This window comes from Orcinus orca, chromosome 15 (genome assembly GCF_937001465.1).
Source record: "Orcinus orca chromosome 15, mOrcOrc1.1, whole genome shotgun sequence".
NCBI lineage: Eukaryota > Metazoa > Chordata > Mammalia > Artiodactyla > Delphinidae > Orcinus > Orcinus orca.
Genome location: NC_064573.1, coordinates 71,517,793 through 71,543,392, shown reverse-complemented (window position 1 = coordinate 71,543,392; position 25,600 = coordinate 71,517,793). Strand labels below are relative to the sequence as shown.

Sequence of the window (25,600 nt, the reverse complement as noted above, 5' to 3'; positions counted from 1 at the left end):
TTCATTTCCTCACCTGCGAAATTGGGTCAAGATAGGCCCTTCTGTGTAGTGGGGGGGGGATATGTGGGTGTGGTCCAGTCTAGGGGCCGCCACCTTGTGCTAGCAAGTGACAAGGTCTAGTGGAAGGAGGATCATAGCGTCGCGAATCCCCAGAAGTGGTGGTGGGAGGGTGTGAGGGCAGCAGAAGCGGAACTTCGGGAGCCAGAGGCGGGGATTCGAGAATTCTGGGCGGGGCTTGGAGAATTAACGCTGTTAGATGGGCAGTGGGCGGGACTTGCGATGCTGCGAATAGGGTTACCAGCCCGTGGGCGGGGCTTCTAGAAATTGGGGCGGGGTTTGTGACGCAGAAGGGCCAGTTCTGAAGGAATGAGAGGGGAGCTGGGCTTAGGGAGCCAGGAGGCTGGCAAGGGGTTTGGATGGGGCAATGGGCGGGGTTCAGAGGAGCTGATGTTACGGTTTTAAGGGACTCTGGGGGAAGTTTTGAGGAGCCGGGGGATGTGGCCCTGCCGAGCCGAACAGGTCAGTGGGCGGGGCTCTAAGGTAACCGCTCCTGGTTCTTTGGGGTCAGTGGGCCTGGCCCTCCGGCCACTCAGAGGACTAGCGGGCGGTGCTTGCACTTGGGCACCGCCTTCCCCCGCGGCACTCCTGCATCCCTCGGCGCGACCAGAGGGGGCGCTAGAAAGAGTGAGGCGTGGAACGCCGGGTGGGAAGCGGGCTTCCCCTCCCGGAAGTGGGCGTGGTGCTCCGCAACCTGGCGGCCCTGGTTGGGCGCGGTGCGGCGCGGGGGCGGGGCCTGCGTGCAGCGGCGGGGGCGGGGGCGGCTGTCCGCGCCCCTCCCCCGCGCGGCGCTCAGTGCCAGGCGGGAGGCGGTAGCGGTTGGAGGTTTCTCCGGGCTTTGCAGCGGGGACTTCGGCAGCGGCGCCTCAGGCACCTCAGCCCTGGTGAGCTGCGCGCGCCCGGCGGGGCGGATTGGGAGCGAGCCGGACGGGCGGACGGACCTGTCCTTTAAGCGTGTGCCGGCGCCGGCTGACAGGAGCGGGCGGGGCGTGGGACAGGGCCCGGTGGAGCGGACAGGGCTGGGTGGGCGCGCGCGGCGCGGATCCTTGGGCCGGGGGTCCGCCCTGGCCGGTGTACATGGGATAGGGGTAGGGGCTGCCGCGGGAGACTTGGGATCCGGTGGGGGAGGGAGTTGGGGACCGAACCGGTCGGCCTGGGGAGAGTGAGCCCAGGTTCCTGTGGGGAGGAGGCTGCCCTGGGGAGACTTTTAGGGATCCGGAACCCTGGCCGGGCGAGGAGCTGAGGGGGGACGAGGCTGCCACGGGAAGAATTTTAGGGGTCAGGGCTCCGCCAGCTTGGGTGGGGTCTTGGGTGGGGAGGGGCTGCTAGAGGCTAGGGCGCAGAGCCCGGGGGGCGCCAGGCCTGGGAGGCGGGACTTGAGCCGCCCTGGGGAGCGAGTGGGTGGGGGGTGGCTAGGGGCCGGGCTCACGTGGCGCCGGGGGGAGCTGGTCCCTGCGTGGGAGGGGCGAGGGCGGTGGTCCGGCCTGGGGGTTGCCAGCTTTGGGGTGCGAGGCCGGCTCTGGGCCCTGAAGAGCTGGGTTGGGGGTCGGGAAGGGTGGGGCAGGGCTGAAGCTGGGGTGATGTGGGTGGGGGCGACTCGGGAGGAGGATGAGCCGGGCGTTGGGAGCGGAGGGCTGGGAGTGGCGGGGGAGGGGCGGGGGGGCGGGTTGGGAGAGGAAGAATGGGGCAGGAAGGCTGCAGGGTCGGGGGCCTGGAGCGTCCGCGTGAACTGGGTGATTCAGAGATACGCTCGCCTAAGAGCGGAGCAGCTGGCGAGGGACGCAGTAAGAAGGAGCGAGGTGCAGGTGGGGCTCCGCTGCGCCTAAATGACTGAGGATGAACTCAGACGTAGAGGTTGGAAATGCAGGGACCGAGCCCTCTCCCGCCTGTACACACAGGCGCGCGCACACAGCTCTGTGTCTCTCAAATGACTTGAATGTGTTGGGAAGTGGCAGGCTGCGGGGAGAGCCGAGAAGAAAGGGGCTTCCTCTTGCAGGGAGGCGCTGGCCCTGCCGTCCTTTTTTGGGAGTGTTCAAAGGGTTTTTGATTGCTGGAAAAGGAAACGTACGCTTTACTGCATCGCGGTTTAGAATCACATCCTATATTTGGCCTTAATGTAGGCTGTCCTTGTTTTGTGGTGTCTGAAGTCCTTGCTCTACATGTTGCAAACGTGGGATTCAGTGTGAGAAGCAAATTGCAAGTCGCTCATCTCCCCCAGGAGAGCAAGAGGCCTTTCTTTCCTATAATACATTAAAACAGAATTGAATATAGTGCGTGTTTTTAAACTGGTACTCGGTGGCGAATGTGTTTACTTTTGCAAATAGTTATCACAAAATATAATATGAGGCCGTCTCACTGCAGCCTTCCTGCCCGGGATTACATCCTCAAACAGTACTTGTAGGGCTCGTAGTCACTCTGTGTAATAATGCATTTCATTGTCCTTATCTGGCAGAGCTCTCCTGACACCAGGGCCTGCTAGAATAGACAGAAACATGATTAAGTATAAGCAGTTGCTTTGCACCGTCTGTTCAGTTGTGAAGGCAAATAGATATGTTTATATGACTGCACTCTCTTCATTCCCTATAAAACTGAAGAAATGGGAAAAATCTATTTTGGACTTGATTCTGTATATTTCAGAAAACTAAGGAAACTAATTTTTTTTTTTTGGCTTGGAGGTACATTTCAGAGTCACAATGTTTGGATATGAAGCCTAATAGTAACTCTTGGGTCTGAGAGGTTGCATAAATAAATAGGGGGGGAAAGTGAAATAAAAGTGGGAATTGTATATTAGGCCTTGAGCTGCCATGTTTTGTGGTAAATGTCGTGTGTACTGGGTATAAAGGTTGGGTACACACCTTTTTGACAAATCTGGAATGTGCCCTGTCCGTATTTGTTTTTCATTATTTGCGGAAGGTACATGAAAGCTTGATGGATTCTAATAGACGCATACCAATGAGAGATCACTGCACAAAGTATTGAATTTTTCATGATCATTTGTTACTTTACCTGTAGATTGTGCTAATCAGAAGTTATGTCTATTACTTTATATATAATTTGGGATTAGATTCAGGGTTGACAGGACTTTCGGTGTGTGTGCTACTTCATTATTTTTTTTAAAAATTGAGGTATAATTGACATGTAACATTATGTTAGTTTCAGGTGTACAACATAATGATCTGATATTTGTATACACTGAAATGGTCACCACAATAAGCCTAGTTACGGTGTGTCACCATACAGAGTTACTTTTATTTATTTTGTGACGAGAACTTTTAAGATTTATTCTCTTGGCAACTTTCAAATACACACTGCATTATTATTGACTATAGTCACCGTGTTGTCCATTACATCCCATGACTTAATTCATTTTATAACTGGAAGTTTGTACTTCTTGACTTCCTTCACCCATGACATACAACACTTTTTAAATACTTGGATTTTTTTGATGTAAGTTTTATGCTTAACGCAGCTGTCACTTTTGAGATTCACTCCAACCATGAGGAGAGTCACTCAGATGCCTATGAAACAGAACGTTCAAAAGGATAAGTGATCAGTTCTTTGTTATGTCACTGGGGGTGTGGAAATTCTGTATGATGGCGAATTATTTCTTAATACTTTGATTTGTCACAAACGGTGCTTTAGAAACATTATATTAACCAGGTTGTTTTACCTTTGACTTCTTTTTTCAGAGGTGGAACAATAATAAATTTGAGTGCCACTTTCAGATTCAGGGTACAAATCCTGTTGTTTCCTTTTGGTGACTTCCCAGTGTCACCTTATTCCTGTCAGAGCTCTTTTCTGACACTTGTATGTCTTTTTAAACTTAAGATGCCTTTTCTTTATTAAAACATGGAAATACTCATGAATATTTCAGTATGACCTAGTACCTAGAATGTTAAGTAATAGAATCTCTCTGGGTTTTCATTGCCCTAGTTCAGATGCTTTAAAATGAGTGAACAAGATTCTACACTGCTTTTGAGAGCTTATTTTGTATTTCAGTGGCACATAATGGAATCTTCTTTGTTTTATAACCACTTTATTGAGATATAATTTACGTACCATACAGTTCACCCATTTAAAGTGTACAATTCAGTGGTTTTTAGTATATTCACAGAGTTGTGCAGTCATCACCACAATTTTATTTTTTTTTATTTTTTAATTTTTAAAAATAAATTTATTTATTTTTGACTACGTTGGGTCTTCATTGCTGTGTGCACGCTTTCTCTAGCTGCGGAGAGAGGGGGCTACTCTTCTTTGTAGTGCACGGGCTTCTCATTGTGGTGGCTTCTCTTGCTGCGGAGCACGGGCTCTAGGTGCGGGCTTCAGTAGTTGCGGCTCGCGGGCTCTAGAGTGCAGGTTCAATACTTGCGGCACACGGCTTAGTTGCTCCGTGGCATGTGGGATCTTCCCAGACCAGGCCTCGAATCTGTGTCCCATGTATTGGCAGGCAGATTCTTAACCACTGTGCCCCACGGGATGTCCCACACCACAATTTTAGAACATTTTCATTGCCTCCAAAAGAAACCCCATACCCATTAACGGTCCCCCGCCCCCCTCCCCCCAATTCTTCTCCCTCACCTGCCCTAGGCAACCACTTATCTATTTTCTGTCTCTATGGATTTCCCTTGTTTTGGACATTTCATATAAATGGAATCATGCAACATGTGGTCTTTTGTGTCTTTTATTAAGCATAGTGTATTCAAGGTTTATCTATGTTGTAGCATGTATAAGTACTTCATTCTTTTTCTAATGGTTGAAAAATATTCCATTGTATGGATATATACCACATTTTGTTTTTCCATTCATCAGTTGGTGGATGTTTGGGTGTTTCTCCATTTTGGCGATTATGAATAATGCTGCTGTGAACATTTGTGTCCAAGTTTATGCGTGGATATATGTTTTGCTTTCTCTTGGGACTTACTGGGTCATATTGGTTACTCTGTGTTTAACTGTTAGAGGCGCTGCCAGACTTTTCCAAATCAGTTGCACCATTTTACAATCCCACTAGCAGTGTATGAAGGTTTCCGTTTCTCTACATCCTTGCCAACACTTGTTATTCCCTGACTCTTTGATGCTAGCCATCCTAGTGGGTGTGAAGTGGTATCTCATTGTGGTTTTGCTTTGCATTTCCCTAATGGCTAATGATGTCCAGCATCTTCTCAAGTCATTAGTGGACAATTGTATATTTTCTTTGGAGAAACCTCTGTTTAGATGCTTTTGCTCTTTTTAAAATTGGGTTATCTTTTTGTTAAGTTATGAGTTATTTATATATTCTAGATACAAGTGCCTTATCAGATATATGACTTGCAAACATTTTCTACAGTTTGTGAGTTATCTTTTTTTTTTAAATAAATTTATTTGTTTGTTTGTTTTTGGCTGTGCTGGGTCTTTGCTGCTGTGCACGGGCTTTCTCTAGTTGTGGAGAGCGGGGGCCACTCCTCGTTACGGTGTGCGGGCCTCTCATTGCGGTGGCTTGTCTTTGTTGCAGAGCACGGGCTCTAGGCGCGTGGGCTTCAGTAGTTGTGGCACATGGGCTCAGTAGTTGTGGCTCGCAGGGTCTAGAGCGCAGGCTCAGTAATTGTGGCGCACGGGCTTAGTGCTCCGTAGCATGTGGGATCTTCCTGGATCAGGGCTCAAACCTGTGTCCCCTGCATTGACAGGCAGATTCTTAACCACTGCACCACCAGGGAAGTCCTGAGTTGTCTTTTCACTTTCTTTTCTTTTTTAATTTAATTTAATTTATTTTTGGCTGCACTGGGTCTTTGTTGCTGCGCGTGGGCTTTCTCTAGTTGCAGCGAGCGGGGGCTACTCTTCCTTGCGGTGCACGTGCTTCTCATTGCAATGGCTTCTCTTGTTGCAGAGCACGGGCTCAAGGTACCTGGGCTTTCAGTAGTTGTGGCTCGAGGGCTCTAGAGTGCAGGCTCAGTAGTTGTGGCGCATGGGCTTAGTTGCTTCGTGGCATGTGGGATCTTCCTGGACCAGGGATCAAACTCGTGTCCCCTGAATTGGCAGGCGGACACTTAACCACTGCACCACCAGGGAAGTCCCTCCTTTCACTTTCTTGATGGTGTCCTTTGAAGTAGAAAAGTTTTTAATTTTGGTGAAGTTTAATTTATACATAATGGAGTCCAAACTGATAATGAGTTAGAAATTATTTAGACCTTAAATTACATCCTCACTGGTAGTTTGGTTATATAAATTAAAATCCAAATGTGAAAGGATTAGGGAAAGATTTGAGTTAGTTCTACATCAAAAAGGGTTCATCAGGGAACATATCATTACCTGTTTAAATCCTCTCGTGGTCTCCCACCCCATTGTCTGTGGTTAAAGTTCAGACTTAATGTGGTGGTGGATGAGAACAGCTCTGATTTCAGCCTGTCTCATCTCTCACTGCTCCCCTTCCTGTGTTTTCATCTCCATTGCCACTCCCTGAACTGTCCAGCCTTAAGATCTTGTGATGCGCTTACTACTCGGCTCCCCTTGCACCTGGTGAATCCCTCTTGTCCTTTGGGATTCTCCATGAAACCTTCCTTAGTCCTCACAGGCAGACATTGTCCCTGCTCTCATGCATCAGACATTCATCACTCCTGTCTGCTACGAGGAACTGGATTTGAACTTGAACCTACCATCTGAAAGGCGCCTTCCCATAGAAGGCAGAATGTGGGAGAGAAATTCACATGGAAAGCAGACCGAGAGTGGTCTCTAGTGCCTACTGGATATTTGCTGAATGAAAGATTATTTTTATTGAAGTTAACTGGAAAGATCCTGAGGTCAGTGGGTTTCTCTGGTTATTATTTACACCTTTGTTGCCTATGTTAAAATAACGTGAAGTACAGGGGTAATTCCTCTCTGCCTTTCGGGCACCCAATTCCAGCTCTTACCAAAAAATTGCTCAGATGTAAACCGAGTGTTTGAAACATTTTCCTGAGGGCAGAATATTCTTGTCCAGGTTCTTTCCCCCTAATAAACAGTGATGACTGGCGCACAGCCTTGTCAGCAGGGCAGATGGCCAGGGAGCACATTTGGTTTGGGATGATTTACCAAGACCAAATGCAGCAGGCTTAGCCTGGTGGTGTTGAGGCAGTCAGTGCTGGAACTACCCCAGTGCACGCCTGATGGTGGGTGTAAATTGGGTGTTAGAGGTGCATACTTCCTTCCTTTTCATTCTTTTGTTCGTGCTCTTGCTTCTCTCAGAGCATCTGGTTAATACTTTAATTAAAAATACTGCACTTAGTATCTTCTTGAGAATTAGGAGAAACCAGTTGGCCATTTGGGGTATGTTTTCTGTGTGTTCACTGAAGTGATTGGATTGTGGCAAGGCAGTAAAAAGAAAAATAAATTTCAAATTTGTTCTTTGTCTCCTTAGGCTCAATGAGCTATCTGTACTTACATAGTTTCTTGCTCTAAGAGTTCTGTCTAGAGAAATTGAGGCAATGAAGTGTGCAGATCTTCAGAGCCAGACTGAGGTGGGTTTCACTCTCTGCTATGATTTTGTCAATTAACCTACCTCCCTGAGCCTCTTCTGTAATATGGAGATGCTAACGGTACCTTGCTGGGTTTTGAGTAGACACCCAATAAATTTGTGTTCCCTTTGTCTTCACTCTTAAATGCCTGTTTTGGTTTTTTTTCTTAATTAATTTATTTTTGGCTGTGTTGGGTCTTCCTTGCTGCGCGTGGGCTTTTCTCTAGTTGCAGTGAGTGGGGGTTACTCTTTCTTGCAGTGTGTAGGCTTCTCATTGCGGTGGCTTCTCTTATTGTGGAGCACGGGCTCTAGGCCCGCGGGCTTCAGTAGTTGTGGCATGCAGGCTCAGTAGTTGTGGCTCGCGGGTTCTAGAGCGCAGACTCAGTAGTTGTGGCGCACGGGCCTAGTTGTGTGTGGGATCTTCCCAGACCAGGGCTCGAACCCATGTCCTCTGCATTGGCAGGCAGATTCTTAACCACTGCGCCACCAGGGAAGTCCTTAAATGTCTGTTAATGAATGGAACTCGGGAGAATCAAGTAGGGTAAGTTTAATATATTTTATTTCTGATATTAAGCTATTGTTGTGTGGATTCCCCCTCCTGCCTCAGCATTTTAGACTTCAAATCAAACTTGAATCATTGGAGAGGAAAAAAGTGTCTAATTTTAGGATAGGAAGGTAGTGTTAAAAATGAGGCAGTTTTTGGCCATCTATCTGAATTGGAAATGTCTATTCAGACAGACTTCTCTTATTCAGGCCTTATGCTTCTATTCAGTCTGTCTGTCTATTTTAAGGGAAAAGGTTTAGTTCCTGGCAAAAGATTGATCTTTTTAGGGTTTGGAAGGAGATTGCACTGCAGGGTGTGAGATGCTCATGGGGTTGAGTATGATGTGAATGGCAGCATTGTGATACAATGTAACATTCTGTGTGGGAAAAGAGCCTCCATAGTCTCATGGGATGTTAAATTAGGCCTGTCACTTGAATCTTACATTAATGACAAAAATTGTTCCTCCTGTTTGCCATGGTCAAGAAAAATCAAATTAATGCAAAGATCGGAGTGAGAGAAACTACTATAAATGGGAGTAGGAAGGCTTGTATTTTGTATGACTGAAGGTGGGTATTTCACAATACATATTTTTCCCCCTTCGGTCATGCAGTTATCTACATTAAAAAAAATTATGAATAATGGATCATATTTTTAGCCCCAGTATCTCACCACCTTTTGAAAAATATATCATATTGGGGGGTTGGGAGATTATTTCTCACGCCCAGAGGTCCTCAACTTGATGCCCGTGAGGATCAGCTCTAGACCTTGGTAAGTCCAGCTGCCTGGGCTCCAGCTCCCTGGTGACTCTGAATCACAGCCAGAGCGGAAGGTACCTTGCTGCCTTGTTCCTCATCTGATGGACGAGGGGACTGTGGTCACAGGTGCTTGAAAGACTTGCCCAAGATCAGGAACTTGACTGTTTCTCCCTTCTGCCCCCACCTCCTTCCATGGGTAGTGTGAATTCATTTTTGTAGTAGGTGGTGTGGATTTATACTATGGTGTGTAATTTTTTTTTTTAAACAGTGTGAACCCAGTGTTCTTACCCTGAGTTTTAGTCCTTGACCCAATGCAACAATTCCCTCTTAAGCTTCTGCCACAGTCTTTTGCCAGATTTACAAACTGAGCCTACTCACTGTTTATCGCTTCAGTTCATCATCACAATTGGTAATTAGTACCAATGGGTTCCCCCCCCCACCTCACATCTTCAGATCGTACATGTATTAAACTATGAAGCTTGGTCCAGATTTTCAGGGTTTCTTTTTAGATGCAGTTTGGGGAAACTTGAAAATACGTGGAATCTCTTGGAAAAGCCTTTGGTAGACTTCATTTCCTAGTTTACATGTAAAGTTCCTTGACAGTATTTTATTGATCCCTTTTTGTGTCCTCAATCATGCAATCTGACCATTAGTATGCAGTATGCAGTCTTGGTAAGGATTTATCTAGGGTGTTTCAAAGACCAATTAATATCACAAAGGTCATCCCCATTAAGCCATCCATATATGAAAAGGCTGATTTTGACAGGAACAACATCCAGCCAGTACTGGAACTACAGACAGGCATAATGAAAACCCCGTGGCATTGGCAGAAGTTGATCATTACTTCACAGCGTGGTCATTCTATCTCTGGGGAACCAAGGCAGCCTGGTAATCTGGGCACATGGCAGTTCGGTGTAAGAGCCTTTTTTGCCCCATTGTGGACTCATATGTGTGTCCCCACGTCCTGACAGTTGCTGAGGCCTTCATTCTGGATGAACAAAGCTGTAGTTTTTCAGTTTCGTGAACGGCCATAAACACACATGGGAAGGGAAGTGTTGGGAGTGTGAAGCCTTTGGGGGTGTATTTCCACTCTTGACATTGTCAGGGTTCTTGACAAAATTCACAAGCTCCCCCTCTGTAGGACGAATGTTTACTCACCATTATTTGCTTACTTCACATGAAAGATACTTAAATTCCTTTTCATAATGGTCAAGCATTCTTTTCTAGTTAAAGACTCTAATTCCTTTCATTCTTAGGAACTTAAAGAATTGAGGCTGGTTTATTAATGTAAGAACTCAAATGCTGCCTGAGCGGTGACTGAGAAACACACATAAACTTGAGCTGTCATCTCCGTTAAGCAGAAGGATTTATTAGGAGACTGACTAGTCACTTTACAAGCTAGATGGTGAATTAATTTTGCGGTTAGTAGTGTCTTTAGCTTAACAATGTCATCCGAGTTTTTCTTGGCAAGCAAGAGAAAGGCCAGAGCCAACAAGTGCTGGCCACAGCTCTTTGGGGTGATATTTAATAAGATGCATGTTGTCTGTTTTAGAAATAGAGTAACCATCCCTTAGGCTCTCTCTCTTATGGGAACCGCTGTTGCTTTACAGTGTTACATAGGAAAAAGGAAATTGGAAGTATTTATTTATTTATTCATTCATTCATTCATACATACATACATACATACATACATACATACCCTGAAACGTCCCTGGTCTTCTTATGCAGTATAGAGCTATCGTACATGCACTGGGCTGAATTATTATACATCGTCAAGTGGAACAAATGATACATCTTACCTGCGAAGGATAGTTGTGAATCATGTGGTTCTCCAACCATGAAAGGTTGAGAGCCCAGAGGCAGCTTCTGTTTTGGAGGCAACGTGTACATTCAGTCCCCAACCCAGGACTGGGTTGTGTTCCAAAGTCTAACTCAGTTATTTGGAACTGAGAAGGCATTTTTGGGTACAGATTCAGTGTTACAGTGGTGGGTAGGTTCCCAGCCTAGACTGAAGAAATCTGTTTAATTCACAGCACAGCTTTTTAAACTGTTAATGATGATAGCTGAATTCTGGATCTTGGAAGCTGGGAGTCATGTGACAAAGAAGTAAGGAACCCTGCTCCACCCCAGATGCCTGTCTGTGTAGGCTGTGTGGCATCCATGCCACAGCAGCCCTCCAAGTTCATCTTCCTTCTCTCTTAACTTGAAGCTTCCACTCCCCTGGTTAAGCTGATCTCCTTTAAATAGTAGTCGCCAGGCAGATGGTTCAAATTCATTTCTGCTAATGTGCTCCTGGATGGCTACAGTTCCTACTAGGCTAGCACTGTTATTCAGTGCTAGAAGGACTACGGGCTTTGTCTTATTTCACTCATATCTCAACCCTTTTAGAGCTACAGTGTTAATATTTTTACAAAGGAAGCTCCTTATTGATAAACATCATCTCTCTGAAATGTTGGCATGTAGTCAGTATAACAATGTTTCAAGGGGAAAATTGAAGGAAGGCGAGTGGGGTCAGACAGAGCCCATATAGAAGGCTAGCCCTGGTTGCTGGAATCAGGAAGAAGCCTTGCCTGCTTTAGAAAGGTTCCTCCTGTAACCTCGAAAACAGTGAATCTGCTCAGCTTTTTTCAAAATACACAGGATCCTTTTTTTTTTTCTCTCTTTTCATTTGGGAAACACAGCTTGAAAGGGTCTTATGTTTTAGCAGTGACTGGTTTCCAGGACCTTTGAGAAGTAGATCAGGGCAGGGTAATGGTTGTGAGTTGGGGCAACTTGTGCTACCAGAGCTGTGTGCTGGTCCCCGACTATATCTCTGTCCCTTTATAAACTCTTACCACAAAGCCCCTTCTTTCCTCAGAGGGAAATAATTGATCTTTCCTTTTTGTTATTGCCTCTTTGAAGGGTTTGGATTGTCTGGTTTTTAAGAACGTCTTATTCAAGCATTTTATGATGCTAAGTGTGATAAGGATCAGGGACTTGATATTTCTGGTGCAGTTAGAAAAAGTCTTGTTCACAGAGTGTTAATGGCAGGCTTAATAATTTGATTTACTTTTAAAAGATATAATAGTTTTAAAAATACATTACAAGCTTCTTCTAGCCCCCAAGTATGTAATTCTTGACGCTGAATTCTCTGTGTGGAGCCTGAGCTCTGCGGGGGTTGAGAGGACAGGGTGGTGGGGAGTCAGTGTCTCTGGGACACTGGGTCGAGGCCCTGCCCGAGGGTTTGTGAAATAGCGCTGGGCTGACTCAGAGGAGGTGTAATTGGGGAAGAGTAGTGTCAAATGGATAAGGGAGATGGCCCAGATTGTCCAGGGTCATGAGAACAGAATACACATTTATACAGGTGTGTTTGTGTAAAAGGTAAGCATAGTTTAGATATAGAGCTATAAAGGTAGCTGGAAGTGTAATTTGTGGGTGTCCCTAACGTTATTGATTTCTGTGCTATTCCTAATTCCATTTTGGGTTAAATGAGTAGAAATTTTAAGTAAACATAAGTGTGGAATTATTATTTTCCACTTCGTGAAAGTGAACACTAGCCACGTTCTGTGAAGGCAGAGAATGTCACAATGTTTTTGTGCCTCCGTTTCCAAGTGGGCTGTGTGACACATGGTAGGTGCTCAGTAAATGTTAGTCGAATAATTGAATTTCAGTTTTACATGGTACACTTGTGGTAGTGATTGTTAGTCTTCCCATTTTCCTAGAAGATGAAAGGAAAAGAGGAAATTTTCTGTGGTGTAGAAGGACTACTGATTGTAAACATTTGCCTAGTAAATTATCTTATGATAAGCTAGTCATGATTTTCATTTAAATAAGTGTGTTAGCATATACACACATTTATTTACTGAAACGTTTTATCTGTAAAGCAAATTTTGGAGTTCTGGTTATTTAAAGTGTGAATTCTGATGAAAAATAGGGTGGCATCACATATTGGTACTTTATTGCAAATTTACCTAACTAACTTCTTGAATAAATTGAAAGTACTGGTGGCATGGAGTTCTTAGGGCTTTGATTTGTGGTTTGGTTAGCAACTTCGACTTCAGAAAGGATCCATGAAGGAACGTCCTAGTGGAAGTGTGCCTTCGGCTGGAGAGTTTTGTCAAAACAGATATGGGAAGAACCCTAATTTGTATCAAGATGAGGACTTAAGTTAAGGTAGCCCTCGAAAAAACTGAGTTTCCCTTTCTTGTCTTTCTCCTTTCCTCGAGTTTCTTATCTTTTAATCGACTGCCTGTAAAGTGTCTGCATTGGACGCTGAGGGGCCCCTAGGCCCAGCCCCAGGGGAATCACAGGGCAGGTCTCAGCTCATTTCAGTGGCTCCTGGATCTCCAAGGATTTAATGTGCTTGGGTTCATTTAACTTGAGAAATTGACAAGAACCAAGTACGTTAAGAAAGGGTGAATTGGGCACCCTTTCAGCTGTTGAATCATTTAGGAGTTCATTTGTGCAATATTAAAATTTGAAAATCTGTAGGCTTTGGTTTATATCTTTTTTTTTTTTTTCTTTTTTACGGTACGCGGGCCTCTCACTGCTGTGGCCTCTCCCGTTGCGGAGCACAGGCTCCGGACGCGCAGGCTCAGCGGCCATGGCTCACGGGCCCAGCCGCTCCACGGCATGTGGGATCTTCCCGGACCGGGGCACGAACCCGTGTCCCCAGCATCGGCAGGCGGGCTCTCAACCACTGCGCCACCAGGGAAGCCCTGGTTATATCTTATTAGTAACATGTGATCACAAAAAAAGAATCATTCTGTAGCTGCGTTTTTGTGTGTGTTATTTCTGGCCGTTTTTAGAGGTTACTACAAACCATACATGTAGTTTGTTTGTTGTAAATGTAGTTTTTTAGAAGAGTACTGTTAGGGGTGGGAAGCCCCTGATCTTTCTGCTAACCTTCTACTCAAAATGCTTAGAAAAGGATTCTTCCTGCTTTCATTTGAGGCGTATGGAATTTCTCTTTTAGTAGTTACTATTATGCAGTCCAATTAATTTAACATAAAGGATTAAGGACTATGATTTTCTTTTCAAATCTTTATCCAGTTTGGAGGGAAATTGGGATGATTAAGGTTACAGTTTTACCAGCTAAGGCTGGTAAAAGCTTCTAGTAATAGAGAATTCACTCCCCAAATACTTAGCCCAAGTGTTTCCTCCTTAAAGTGAGTTTTGTTTGTCTCCACTTCCCCGGAGGTATTTTCATTTTATTGGTAAAAGGAGATGTGTGGCGTTTTCCCCCTAAAGAACTGAGACCTTCGGAAGGTGTTGGGTGGTGGTAAAGTATTTATTTGGTAGTAACTACATTTTCCCCAGTTTCTTGTACTCTGTTGTAGACACTGATATTCTGAGTTTTTTGTTTTTCCCCTCTTTAGAAGAGAGGTGTGCTGATAAGGAAATAGTTTGTAATTTTACCAAAAAGGATCAGACAAAACAATTCGTCTGAAGGTGCAGTAAGATTTCAAGAGGTACAGGCACACCTCATTTTATTGCACTTCACAGATACTGTGTTTTTTACAAATGGAAAGTTTGTTAGCAACCCTGCATCCAGCAAGTCTATCTGTCATTTTTTCCAACGGCATATGCTCACCTCATGTCTCTGTGTCACATTTTGGTAATTCTCGCAATATTTCAGACTTTTTCATTGTTATACTTGGTATGGTGCTCTGTGATCAGTGATCGTTGATGTTACCATTGTAATGGTTTGGGGGCATCACAAATCACACCCATAATAAGATGGTGAACTCAATAAATGTGTTTTCTAACTGCTCCGCTCTCTGGCCATTCCCCTGTCTCTCTCCCTCTCCTCAGGCCTCCATATTCCCTGAGACACAACAATGTTGAAATTAGGCCAGTTAATAACCCTACACTGGCTTCTAAGTGTTAAAGTGAAAGGAAGAGTATTATGTCTCTCACTTTAAATCAAAAGCTAGAAATTATTAAGCTTAGTGAGTGAGGCACGTCGAAAGCCAAGATAGGCTTACAGTTAAGCTTCTTGGGCCAGTTAGCCAAGTTGTGAATGCAGAGGAAAAGTTCTTGAAGGTCTCCAGTGAACCTGGAATGATAAGAAGCAAAGCAGCCTTATTGCTGATATGGAGAAAGTTTTAGCGGTCTGGAGAGAAAATCAAACCAGCCACAACATTCCCTTAAGCCAAAGCCTAATCCAGATCAAGGCCCTAACTCTTTTCAATTCTGTGAAGGCTGAGAGAAGTGAAGAAGCTCCAGAAGAAAAGTTTGGAGCTAGCAGAGGTTAGTTCATGAGGTTTAAGGAAAGAAGCTGTCTCCATAACATCAAAGTGCAAGGTGAGGCAGCAAGTGCTGATGTAGAACCTGGAGCAAGTTATCCAGAAGATCTAGCTCAGATCATTAATGAAGGTGCTCACTAAATAACAGATTTTCCACATAGATGAAACAGTCTTCTACTGGAAGAAGATGCCACCTAGGGCTTTCATAGCTAGAGAGGAAAAGTCAATGCCTGGTTTCAAAGCTTCAAAGGACAGGCTGACTCTCTTGTTAGGGGCTCATGCAGCTGGTGACTTAAGTTAAAGCCAGTGCTCATTTACCATTCTGAAAATCCTAGGGCCCTTGAGAATTATGCTAAATCTACTCTGCCTGTGCTCTATAAATGGAACAACAAAGCCTGAATGACAGTACATCTGTTTACAACATGGTTTCCTGAATATTTTAAGCCTACTATTGAGACCGACTGCTCAGAAAAAGATTCCTTTCAAAATATTGCTGCTTGTTAACAACTCACCTGGTCACTCCAGAGCTCCGGTGGAGAGGTACCACGAGATGAATGTTGTTTTCATGCCTGCTAACACAGTATCCACTCTGCAGTCCATGGATCAAGAAGGAGTTTCGACTTTCAAGTCTTACTATTTAAGAAATACATTTTGTAAGGTTGTAGCTGACACAGATGGTGATTCCTCTGATGGATCTTAGCAAAGTCAATTGAAAACCTTCTGGAAAGGATTCACCTTTCTAGATGTCATTAAGATCATTCATGATTCATGGGAAGAGGTCAAAATACCAACATTAATAGGAGTTTGGAAGAAGTTAATTCCAGTCGTCATGGGTGACTTCAGTGGAGGAAGTAACTGCAGATGGGATGGAAATAGCAAGAGAAGTAGAATTAGAAGTGGGGCCTGAAGATGGGACTGGATTGCTGCCATCTCATGATAAAACTTGAACAGATGCGGAGTTGCTTCTCATGGATGAGCAAGGAAAGTGGTTTTTGAGGTGGACTCTACTGGTGAAAATGCTGTGAAGATTGTTGAAATGATAACAAAGGCTTTAGAATATGACATAAACTTAGTTGATAAAGCAGCAGCAGAGGATCGACCCCAATTTTGAAAAAAAGTTCTAGTGTGGGTAAAATGCTATCAAACAGCTTTTCATGCTACAGAGAAATCTTTCGTGAAAGGAAGAATCAATTGATGTGGCATACGTCATTGTTGTCTTATTTTAAGAAATTGCCGGGAATTTCCTGGTGGTCCAGTGGTTAGGACCCTGTGCTTTCACTGCCGAGGGCGCGGGTTCAATCCCTGGCCAGGGAACTAAGGTCCAGCAAGCCGCGCAGCGTGGCAAAAAACTAAGAAAAGAAAAGAAAAAAAAAAGGAAATTGCCACAGCTACCCAACCTTCAGTAACCACCACCCTGATCAGTCAGCAGCTATCAACAGAGAGGCAGGACCCCCAACCAGAAAAAAGATTATAACTCTCTGAAGGCTCAGATTAGATAGTTGGCTTTCAACAATAAAGTATTTTTAAATTAAGGTGTGTACATTTCTTGTAGACATAATGCTATTGTATGCTTAATAGTGTATAGCTACAGTATAGTGTAAACATAACTTTTATATGCACTGGGAAACCAAAAACTTCTTGTGACTCGCTTTATTTTGAGATTTGCTTTATTGCGGTGGTCGGTCTGGAACCAAACCTGCAATATCGTTGAGCTGTGTATGCCTGTATACTGCTGCTTTTTCTATAGGATGGCTGAAAATTCATTTTTATTTTAAACAGTGTTAGTTTCATTTTCAAATAGCCTGTTCAATATGTTTTTTGTTTTATGGTTATTTTTTGGCTGCGTTGGGTCTTCATTGCTGCGTGCGGGCTTTTTCTAGTTGCGGCGAGCGGGGGCTACTCTTGGTTGCGGTGTGCGGGCTTCTCATTGCGGTGGCTTCTCTTGTTGCAGAGCAGGAGCTCTAGGCGCGCAGGCTTCAGTAGCTGTGGCAAGTGGGCTCAGTAGTTGTGGCTCACGGGCTCTAGAGCGCAGGCTCAGTAGTTGTGGCGCACAGGCTTAGTTGCTCTGCAGCATGTGGGATCTTCCCGGACCAGGGCTCAAACCCATGTCCCCTGCATTGGCAGGTGGATTCTTAACCACTGTGCCACCAGGGAAGCCCCTGTTAAATATGTTTACCTTTGAGCTCTGGGCACCTCTGTGGGCAAACTACCTTAATTTTGAAGCCACAGATCCAGTTATTAATCTGAAAAGGCACAATAAGTAATTTAAATATTTTCGCTATGTTTTTGCTCTTTTCAGACACCCTACTTGTAAAGAGAAGGCTCTTGGGAGCTGCTCCTAAGAAGTGGTTCTTTGTCCTGTATTGACTCCCTGCCCCCGTGAACTTCTGTGTCCCAGTGTTTGTCGCAGCAGCACAGTGACGTTGGTGTGAATAATTGATTGTGGTGTCTCCTCCTGGAGACTGTCAACTTCGTGAGAGCCGGGCCCATCTCCTTGCTCACCATTGCATCTGCAGCGTCTAGCATCACGCCAGGCGCACGGTCAGAGTTCAGTAAATAGTTGTTGAATAAATGCGTGATGAGTGACTGGGATTAAAGACCTCTTCAGCATTCACAGTCGATTGTATGTGTTTTGTGTATAACCCCGTGGGTGCTGCTAACTCCGTTCTCCTTGAATTGTGTGTGTTTTGTTAGGGGATGTGAACTGGTTCCCAGTGAAAGTAGCGTTCTCTATAGATTTGTAGGCTTTAGATTATAATAATTATATTAATAATAGGACCCTAGAAATAATTTATTTTAGTTCTCCTATTTTATAGATGAAGAAACAACCAACCATAGGACTAAAATGATTTAGTGGTTAGGTGACTGTGTCAGGATAAGCTAGTCTTGCATCCAGGCCAGAGTTATTCCTACTCTTACCTCCCCTTGAAATATGGTCAAGAGTATGTTTATTTAATCACTGCTTGCCCAGGGTATAGGGTATTAAAAAGGGAAGACAGGGCTTCCCTGGTGGCGCAGTGGTTGAGAGTCCGCCTGCTGATGCAGGGGACACGGGTTCGTGCCCCAGTCCGGGAGGATCCCACATGCCGCGGAGCTGCTGGCCCCGTGAGTCATGGCCGCTGAGCCTGTGCTCTGCAACGGGAGAGGCCACAACAGTGAGAGACCCACGTACCGGGGGAAAAAAAAAAAAAAAAGGGAAGACAGAAATTCTTCAGTTGAATGAGATTACTCTGTTTTTTTTGACATTGCTACTTTTGCTATGGCTAGCCTTATGAGGGTCTTCATAAAAATGCCTTAAAAAAAACCCCACAAAAAGATCTTGGAGTCCAGTAATTTCATTTCCTGGTATAGGTATATTGCCAAAGAATTATGAAAATTTTATTCCAAGAGAAACTCCATCTGACTAAGTAGTGGAAACAGACTTAGCAAGTTTGAACAGTCGTACACAGTGTGCTTTCCCCCAGTTGTTGATAAGAAAAGTAGGTCATCAGTATAGAAAGAGTATTTTGAAACACATTTGTCATTAATTTTTAAGTGAGAGTGCTGGGCCAGTCATGGCGGTAAAAGTTCTTCAGTTGGGATGAGAGCTCTTGGGATTAATTTGGCTCTTTGAAGAGAGAGGCAGAGTCGAGCTTCCGAGCCTGATCTCCTGTGGGGCACTTCAGTGAGATGCTAGCAGCTCAGAGGATTCTACTCAGTTCCACCGCGTTGTCTGGGCAGGCAACGCCTGCTGCTGTCTCTGATGGGGTTTCTTCAGCAGTCCTTTCTCAAAGCTCCAGGGAGGGGTATAGTGGGTGTGTTTATAAAGATGCTGGTGATAAGCAGAAAACTGGGAGAGGGATTGTAAACATGTCATCCTGACACATTATGTTCTGAAAAATCTGCTCTTCCTTTGATAATGTAGTAAAAAAAAAACTCTGTCACTGAAGAGCTAGAGATGACCCCTACAACCTTGTAATCTCATGTGTTAGTAACTGTAAAATTCATGTCGTGTCATTCTTCTTTATTTTAAGGGAGTTCCAGGCCCTTTTTGGGCATCTTTTAGTTGTAAAGGGTCTCTCTTTAATACAAGTGTGAGAGAGTAGATTTGAGGATTTGGGGTTTCTATATTTAGGATCTTTATCTGTTGTTATTTTGCTGTCCATGTCACGCTCATTTCTTTTTTTTTTAAATTTCAGCCTTACTGAGTGTAGTTGACACACCGAATTGTAAGATATTTAAAGTGGGCCTCGCGGTGATTTGATGTACGTACATAGCTCGTTTGGTTTCTTGTCAGACTGCGTTTTCAGCAGTCACTCTCAGAGCTGCACGTCTCACTCTGTCATCGGGGAGCGGGGAGTGCCTGTGTTGATGGCAGGCAGCCCCCACTTCTTTTTGTAACCAGTTCCTAAAATGAGTATAAAATTGTAAAGTGTGAAAGTCGAGTCCTTTTCTTAGAAAGCTTTAAAAAGAGTAAAAGCCTGTCCGTTGCACCTCACCTTTTAGAACTTGTTCTTGATGTGTTGATTCCAGCCTTTTAGGCATGTCAGTTCAGGCTCTTGGACAGTTGAGCACAGAGCCCTCTGGCCTAAGCCTGAGGGTTTTCAGTCAGAAGCAAAGATTGGTTTCCTTTGGCACAGCTAATGCTCTCTCTCGTTGGTCTCAGCATATTTGAATGCGAACAGCCAGTTTGTGTATTGTATAAAGTGTGAGCCAAGCGCAGTTTCCTATTTAAAAACGGCACCAACAGGCCAGGTGGAACTGTGAGCTGTGGAGGCAGCACCCCATGGAGCGGTTCTGAGAGGCATCACTGGCTGACGTGGGAAAGCCAAACTGTATGTGAGTGTGGAGTTTATCACTGAAAAAGTATGAAAGTTCAGGGGGTGAAAAGTTGAATTGCTCCATACTTTGTGGTTCGAGGTCATCGTATCTCTCTCCAAAGTCCTTTATCTTTGGGCAAGTCACACAGTGTCTCTGGGCTGAAAATGAAAGTCCGGAACTGGTGACCCTTTTTACTCCAGGCTTCTGTGAGGACCCAGCCTGGATGTTTCTTGGTAAATCCGACTTGCATTTCTTTGTCTTTTCATTCCAAGAAACGTTTAAAAACCAAAATGATAATGGGTTCTTGAGTCGAAACAAAGTGCACTTAGAGTCGGTACGCCTCCTTCTTGGCATTTTAACCTAGTACCTGGGTGGATAATGGGATGAAAGCGTTTGGAAGGCTATAATGAGCGTGAATTTTCACCCTTTACTTTCGCCATTCTTGGTGTCATGATAAACTGAACCAACATAAGGGCTGTTCCATACTTGCAGTCAGTTGTCTTAAGTGGAGTGCAAACCTTTCAGCCTTAGCTGCTGTGTGTGAGGAATGTTGTGTATCTATCTGACTTTCTGCTGTGCTTTATATAAAGCAAATTGTTGCATGCGGTCTTTTTTCTTCCTTCGTAAAACAACTTCTATTAAAGTAGGTAAATTAGGCGTATTTTTCTTGAGTATCTCATATATGAATCTGTTAACTAAGGAATTGGATGCAGTACAAATGATTTGTTAGGTGAACTCTTCAAGTGTCACTGATGAATTTTGTTTAAGGACATTCAAAAAAAAGCACAGCCGTCTCATATCCAGAAATGATGAACGTTGAATTTTTGTATTTAATCAGAGCACCTCCCGTATTTCCTTTCGGTGTCTGCTTTCTTGTGAATGTGTCTTCTACGTAGGCTTACATATTACCTTTCTAACTTCTTACAAAGAATTTTTAACTGTTGGCATTGCCATTTAAATAGCTGATTTCGGGACATTTGTTTCCTCCTCTGCTGTCCTGCTTGCCACTTTCTATTAAATAACATGTCCGATCTCTCCCACATTAAAAAGGGCCAGAAAAGCATCAACTTAGAGGGAATGTGTTCTTTCCCTATTGGGACATTCTGGAGTCTCCTGTGGTTGCTGCTGGCTAGGGGACGTGCTCAGCCTTCTGAGTCCTTGAGTAATTGACGCTCTGGAATGGTCTCAGCTAATGTGCCGAGCAGGATTTTGCTGCTAGTAGGGGTTTTCCTGTATGTGTTCCTAGCAGGATGTGTTTCCTTTCATACAAACCATAGAAGTGCATCTGCTGGAATCTTTAAACAGGAAAATGTCAAAATTGTCGTCATTTTTTACGAGATTGATGGAAGTAGACAGAATAGAGAAAAGGTAGTAACATTTATTCAGGTGTTTTGAGTATATTTTATTTGGTGCCATTACAGTATTGTAAACACCCTGTCTTGTCTACATTTTTCCCTCCCAACACCCAACACATTTCTTGTATGGCCTGTGCAATAAATTTTCTCTGTAACTTGACTAGGCAGTACCATAAGAAGCATGCCTTCACACTCCCCTGGAGGTTGAGGATGATCAACTGACTGTAAGATGGAAATTTTCTTCTGAGAATGATTTTTATCAAACTTTACTGTGATGCTTATAAAATAAGTCCTTAAACCATGGACCTTATTTTTACAGCTTGTTCTTGGTTAAGATGTTTACCCAACATGTAAAGAAAATTTTAATCATTTTTGTTTCCTTAGATGAGCTGCTAAGTATTGTGGATCTTGGTAGTCAGCTTTTAGATTTTCTTTATTTGGAGCAGAAAACAAGAATATATTATCTACTCATTAGAAATTTATGTGGGAATGTAAAATTGGTGCAGCCACTATGGAAAATGGTATGGAGGTTCCTCAAAAAATTAAAAATAGAGCTACCATATGATCCAGCAATTCCACTTCTGGGTATTTATCCAAAGGAAACTAAATCACTGTCTTGAAAAGATATCTGCACCCCTGTGTTCACTGCAGTATTATTTACAATAGCCAAGATAGTGGAAACAACCTAAGTGTCCATTAACAGATAAATGGATGGGAAAATGTGGTATGATGGAATATTATTCAGCCATTAAAAAGAAGGAAATCCCGCCATTTGTGACAACATGGGTGGATATTGAGGGCATTATCCTAAGTGAAGTAAGTCAGATAGAGAAAGACAAATAACATTTCAATATATCAGGGGTCCACAGCCTGTTAGGAATCAGGCCACACAGCAGGAGGTGAGTGGTGGGCGAGCGAGTGAAGCTTCATCTGCTGCTCCCCATGGCTCGCATTACTGCCTGAGCCATCCCCGCCACGCCATCTCACCTCGGTCCATGGAAAAATTGTCTTCCATGAAACCGGTTCCTGATGCCAAAAAAGGTTGGGGACTGCTGCTCTATATCACTTAACATGTTGAATCTTAAAAATGAAAACAAAAACAAAACAAAACCCAAACTCATGGAGACAGCACATTTTGGTGGTTGCCAGAGGTGGTGGATTAGGGGGGTGGATGAAATGGGTGAAGGGGTCTAAAGGTACAAAATTCCAGTTATAAGATGTAATGTACAGCATGGTGACTATAAAAAAGATAGATAAACTAAAAAGAGGTTTACTACGATGGCTGCTGGACAATCAAGACTTAACTCTTGCTTGGCCTTCAGTATCATCTAGAAACTTGGGCAGAGGAGACATGTGTCTTTGTTTCTAAAACTGAGGTTTCAACCACATCTTAGAGAGAGCATTTCAGAGTTGGGCCTGTGCTCTCAACCTGCTCTCACATTGTCTTTCAAAGACACCTCAGTTTTTATTATAAAGAAAACCATTCTAGAATAGTCCCAGTCTTATTGGAAATTTGGGCAGGCCTATTATAAGGCCTTGGGTAGGGTTTGTAATTCCCAACATTTTGTGGAAATTAAAAACCACGTTGCATTTTTTCTAAAATCAGTTTATTTTGAAATTTGTAAACATTTCTTTCATTTGCTTAATGAATGACTTATTGCTACATTGTCTCCCTCCTTATTACTACGAGGATCCTTTATTACTGTGATAATTGCTAAGAAAAGGCCCTATGCAGTTTGAAGAATTTGTACTTGAAAGACCTAATGAGCAGGCAACCTCTCCAAGGTTGAACTCTGACAAGACATTTAAAATTGAGAACTTCCCTGGTGGTCCAGTGGTTAAGACTCCGGGTTTCCACTGCACGGGGCGTGAGTTCTATCCCTGGTGGGGGAAGTTATGCATGCCTTGGGGTGTGCCACCCCCCACCCGCACAAAATTGAATGTACTCTATCCTTGGACTTTGTGTCTATGTATTAGTTCAGGATTCTTTCACTTACTCCTTTTAATATAACTGAAAATTAGATTTCTTTATAAAATGCTTTAGTTTTGGGGACACTCTAGTTGTATAATTTGGAACAAGATATTTAATAAAAGAACGCCTAAGTTTGATGATATGACGTTTGGAAATTTATAGTCAAGCGTTTAAAAAATTGGTGAAACACTAATACCATTTGATAATGCAGGCCTCTTTCTTGAGAAGAGGGTTTTTTTTTTTGTAGTAAACAGCATACTGAGGTGGGAGAACATAAAATTTTGTAAAGGTTCCTTGATAACTGATACTAGTTCATTAACGTGAAAATCATACTTTTGGCTCATAATCAGTAGGAAATTGATTTGGGTTTTCTCCCTTTGGGTAGGGAAACCTATTAGCAGTCTCTTAAATAACAATTGTTGACATTTATGGGACAGTGCCTATTACTATGCTTCAGATTCTATGCTAGGTACTTTGCAGATTTTTAAAGAACAGCTTTATTGAGGTATAATTCACATATCATACAACTCACCCTACTTGAAGTGTACATCAGTGCTTTTTAATTTGTTCACAAATATGTGCAACTGTCACCACAAATTACAGAATATTTCCATCACTTCGGAAAGAAACCCTGTGCTCTTTAGCTGTAACCTGCTATTCCGCAGTACCGCTTCCTCCCCTCCAAGCAACTGCTAATTTACTTTCTGTGTCTCTAGGTTTGCCTATTCTGGGCTTTCGTGTGAATAGAAATCATAATATGTAGACTTTTGTAATTGGCTTCTTGGCGTAATATTTTCAAGGTTTATCCAAGTTGTAGCATGTATTAGTAAGTACTTTATTTTATTTTATTTTTTAAATATTTACTTATTTATTTAGGCTGCGCTGGGTCTTAGTTGCGTCATGCAGTTTCTTTAGTTGCGGCATGCAGAATCTTTAGTTGTGGCGTGCGAACTCTTAGTTGCAGCATGCATGTGGGATCTAGTTCCCTGACCAGGGATCGAACCCGGGCCCCCTGCACTGGGAGCTCAGAGTCTTAGCCACTGGACCTCCAGGGAAGTCCCCAACTTTTTTTTTTTTTTAATTGCCAAATAACATCCCATTGTGTGGATATATCACATTTTGTTTTTCCGTTCATCCAGTGGATATCCAACATATGGGTTGTTTTCACCCTTTGGCTGTTGTGAATACGCTGCTATGAAAATTCCTGTACAAGTATTTGTGTGAATACCTGTTTTCATTTCTTTTGGGTATATTCTTAGTTGTGGAATTTCAGGGTCACATCATAACTCTGTTTAATCGTTTCAGAACTACCAGACTGCTTTCCAAAGCAGCTGCACCATTTTACATTCCCGCTACCAGTGTATGAGGGTTCTGATTTCTCTGCATCCTCATCCGTACTTGTTATTCTCTGGCCTGATATTAGCCATCCTAGTGGGTGTGAAGTGGTATTTCATTGTGGTTTTTTTTTTTTTTTTTTTTTGCTGTACGCGGGTCTCTCACTGCCGTGGCCTCTCCCGTTGCGGAGCACAGGCTCCGGACACGCAGGCTCAGCGGCCATGGCTCACGGGCCCAGCCCCTCCGCGGCATGTGGGATCTTCCCGGACCGGGGCACGAACCCGTGTCCCCTGCGTCGGCAGGCGGCCTCTCAACTGCTGCGCCACCAGGGAAGCCCTTCATTGTGGTTTTGATTTACCTTTCCCCAATGGCTAAAGATGTCCAGCACCTTTTCATGTGCTTATTGGATGTTTGTGTATCTTTTTTGGAAAGATATCTATTCAAGTACTTTGCTCATTTTTAAATTGGATTATTTGTCTTTTTATTATCGAGTTGTAGGAATTTTTTATATATTCTAGATACAAGTGCCTTATCAGATATATGATTTACAAAAATTTTCTCCCATTCTGTGGGTTGTCTTTTCACTTTCTTGATGGTGACTTTGAAGCACAGAGGTTTTTAATTTTGATGAGGTCCATTTTGTACACTTTTTATTTTGTTGCTTGTGCTTTTGCTGTCATATCTAAGAATCCTTTGCCAGATCCAAGGTCATGAAGATTTATTCCTATGTTTTCTCCCGAGAGTTTTAAAGTTTTAAGCCCTTATAGTTATATCTTTGATCAATTTTGAGTTAATTATTTTATATGATGTGAGGTCAGGGTCCAGCTTCTTCTGTATGTGGCTATTCAATGGTCCCAGCACCATTTGTTGAAAAGACTTATTTTTCCCCTCATTGAATGGTTTTGGTACCCTTGTCGAAATCGCTTGACCAAAGATGTATGAATTTATTTCTGCGCTTTCAGTTCTATTCCGTTGGCCTATATGTCTGTCCTTGTTCTGATTTTGTCAGATTTCTGTGAGATGATCATGTGATTTTTGGTTTTTATCTGATTGATACATGTTACATTAATTGATTTTCAGATGTCACACCAAC

The 25,600-nt window shown here is 43.5% G+C and overlaps 1 protein-coding gene across 4 annotated transcripts in view; it reads left to right on the top strand.

Moving 5' to 3' along the window:
- The first annotated feature begins 376 nt into the window (after nucleotides 1-376).
- Nucleotides 377-25,600, top strand: part of CORO1C (coronin 1C) — an 85,252-nt gene continuing 60,028 nt past the window's right edge. The window contains exon 1 of one of the 4 annotated variants that reach the window (XM_033408627.2): nucleotides 377-519. In XM_033408627.2, the coding sequence (XP_033264518.1) occupies nucleotides 417-519 (103 nt within the window). In that variant the 5' untranslated portion in view covers nucleotides 377-416. Of the gene's footprint in view, nucleotides 520-793; nucleotides 942-6,461; nucleotides 6,828-17,357; nucleotides 17,587-25,600 lie in introns of those variants that run through there. The other 3 variants (XM_033408630.2, XM_012537335.3, XM_033408629.2) reach the window with 3 other exon arrangements.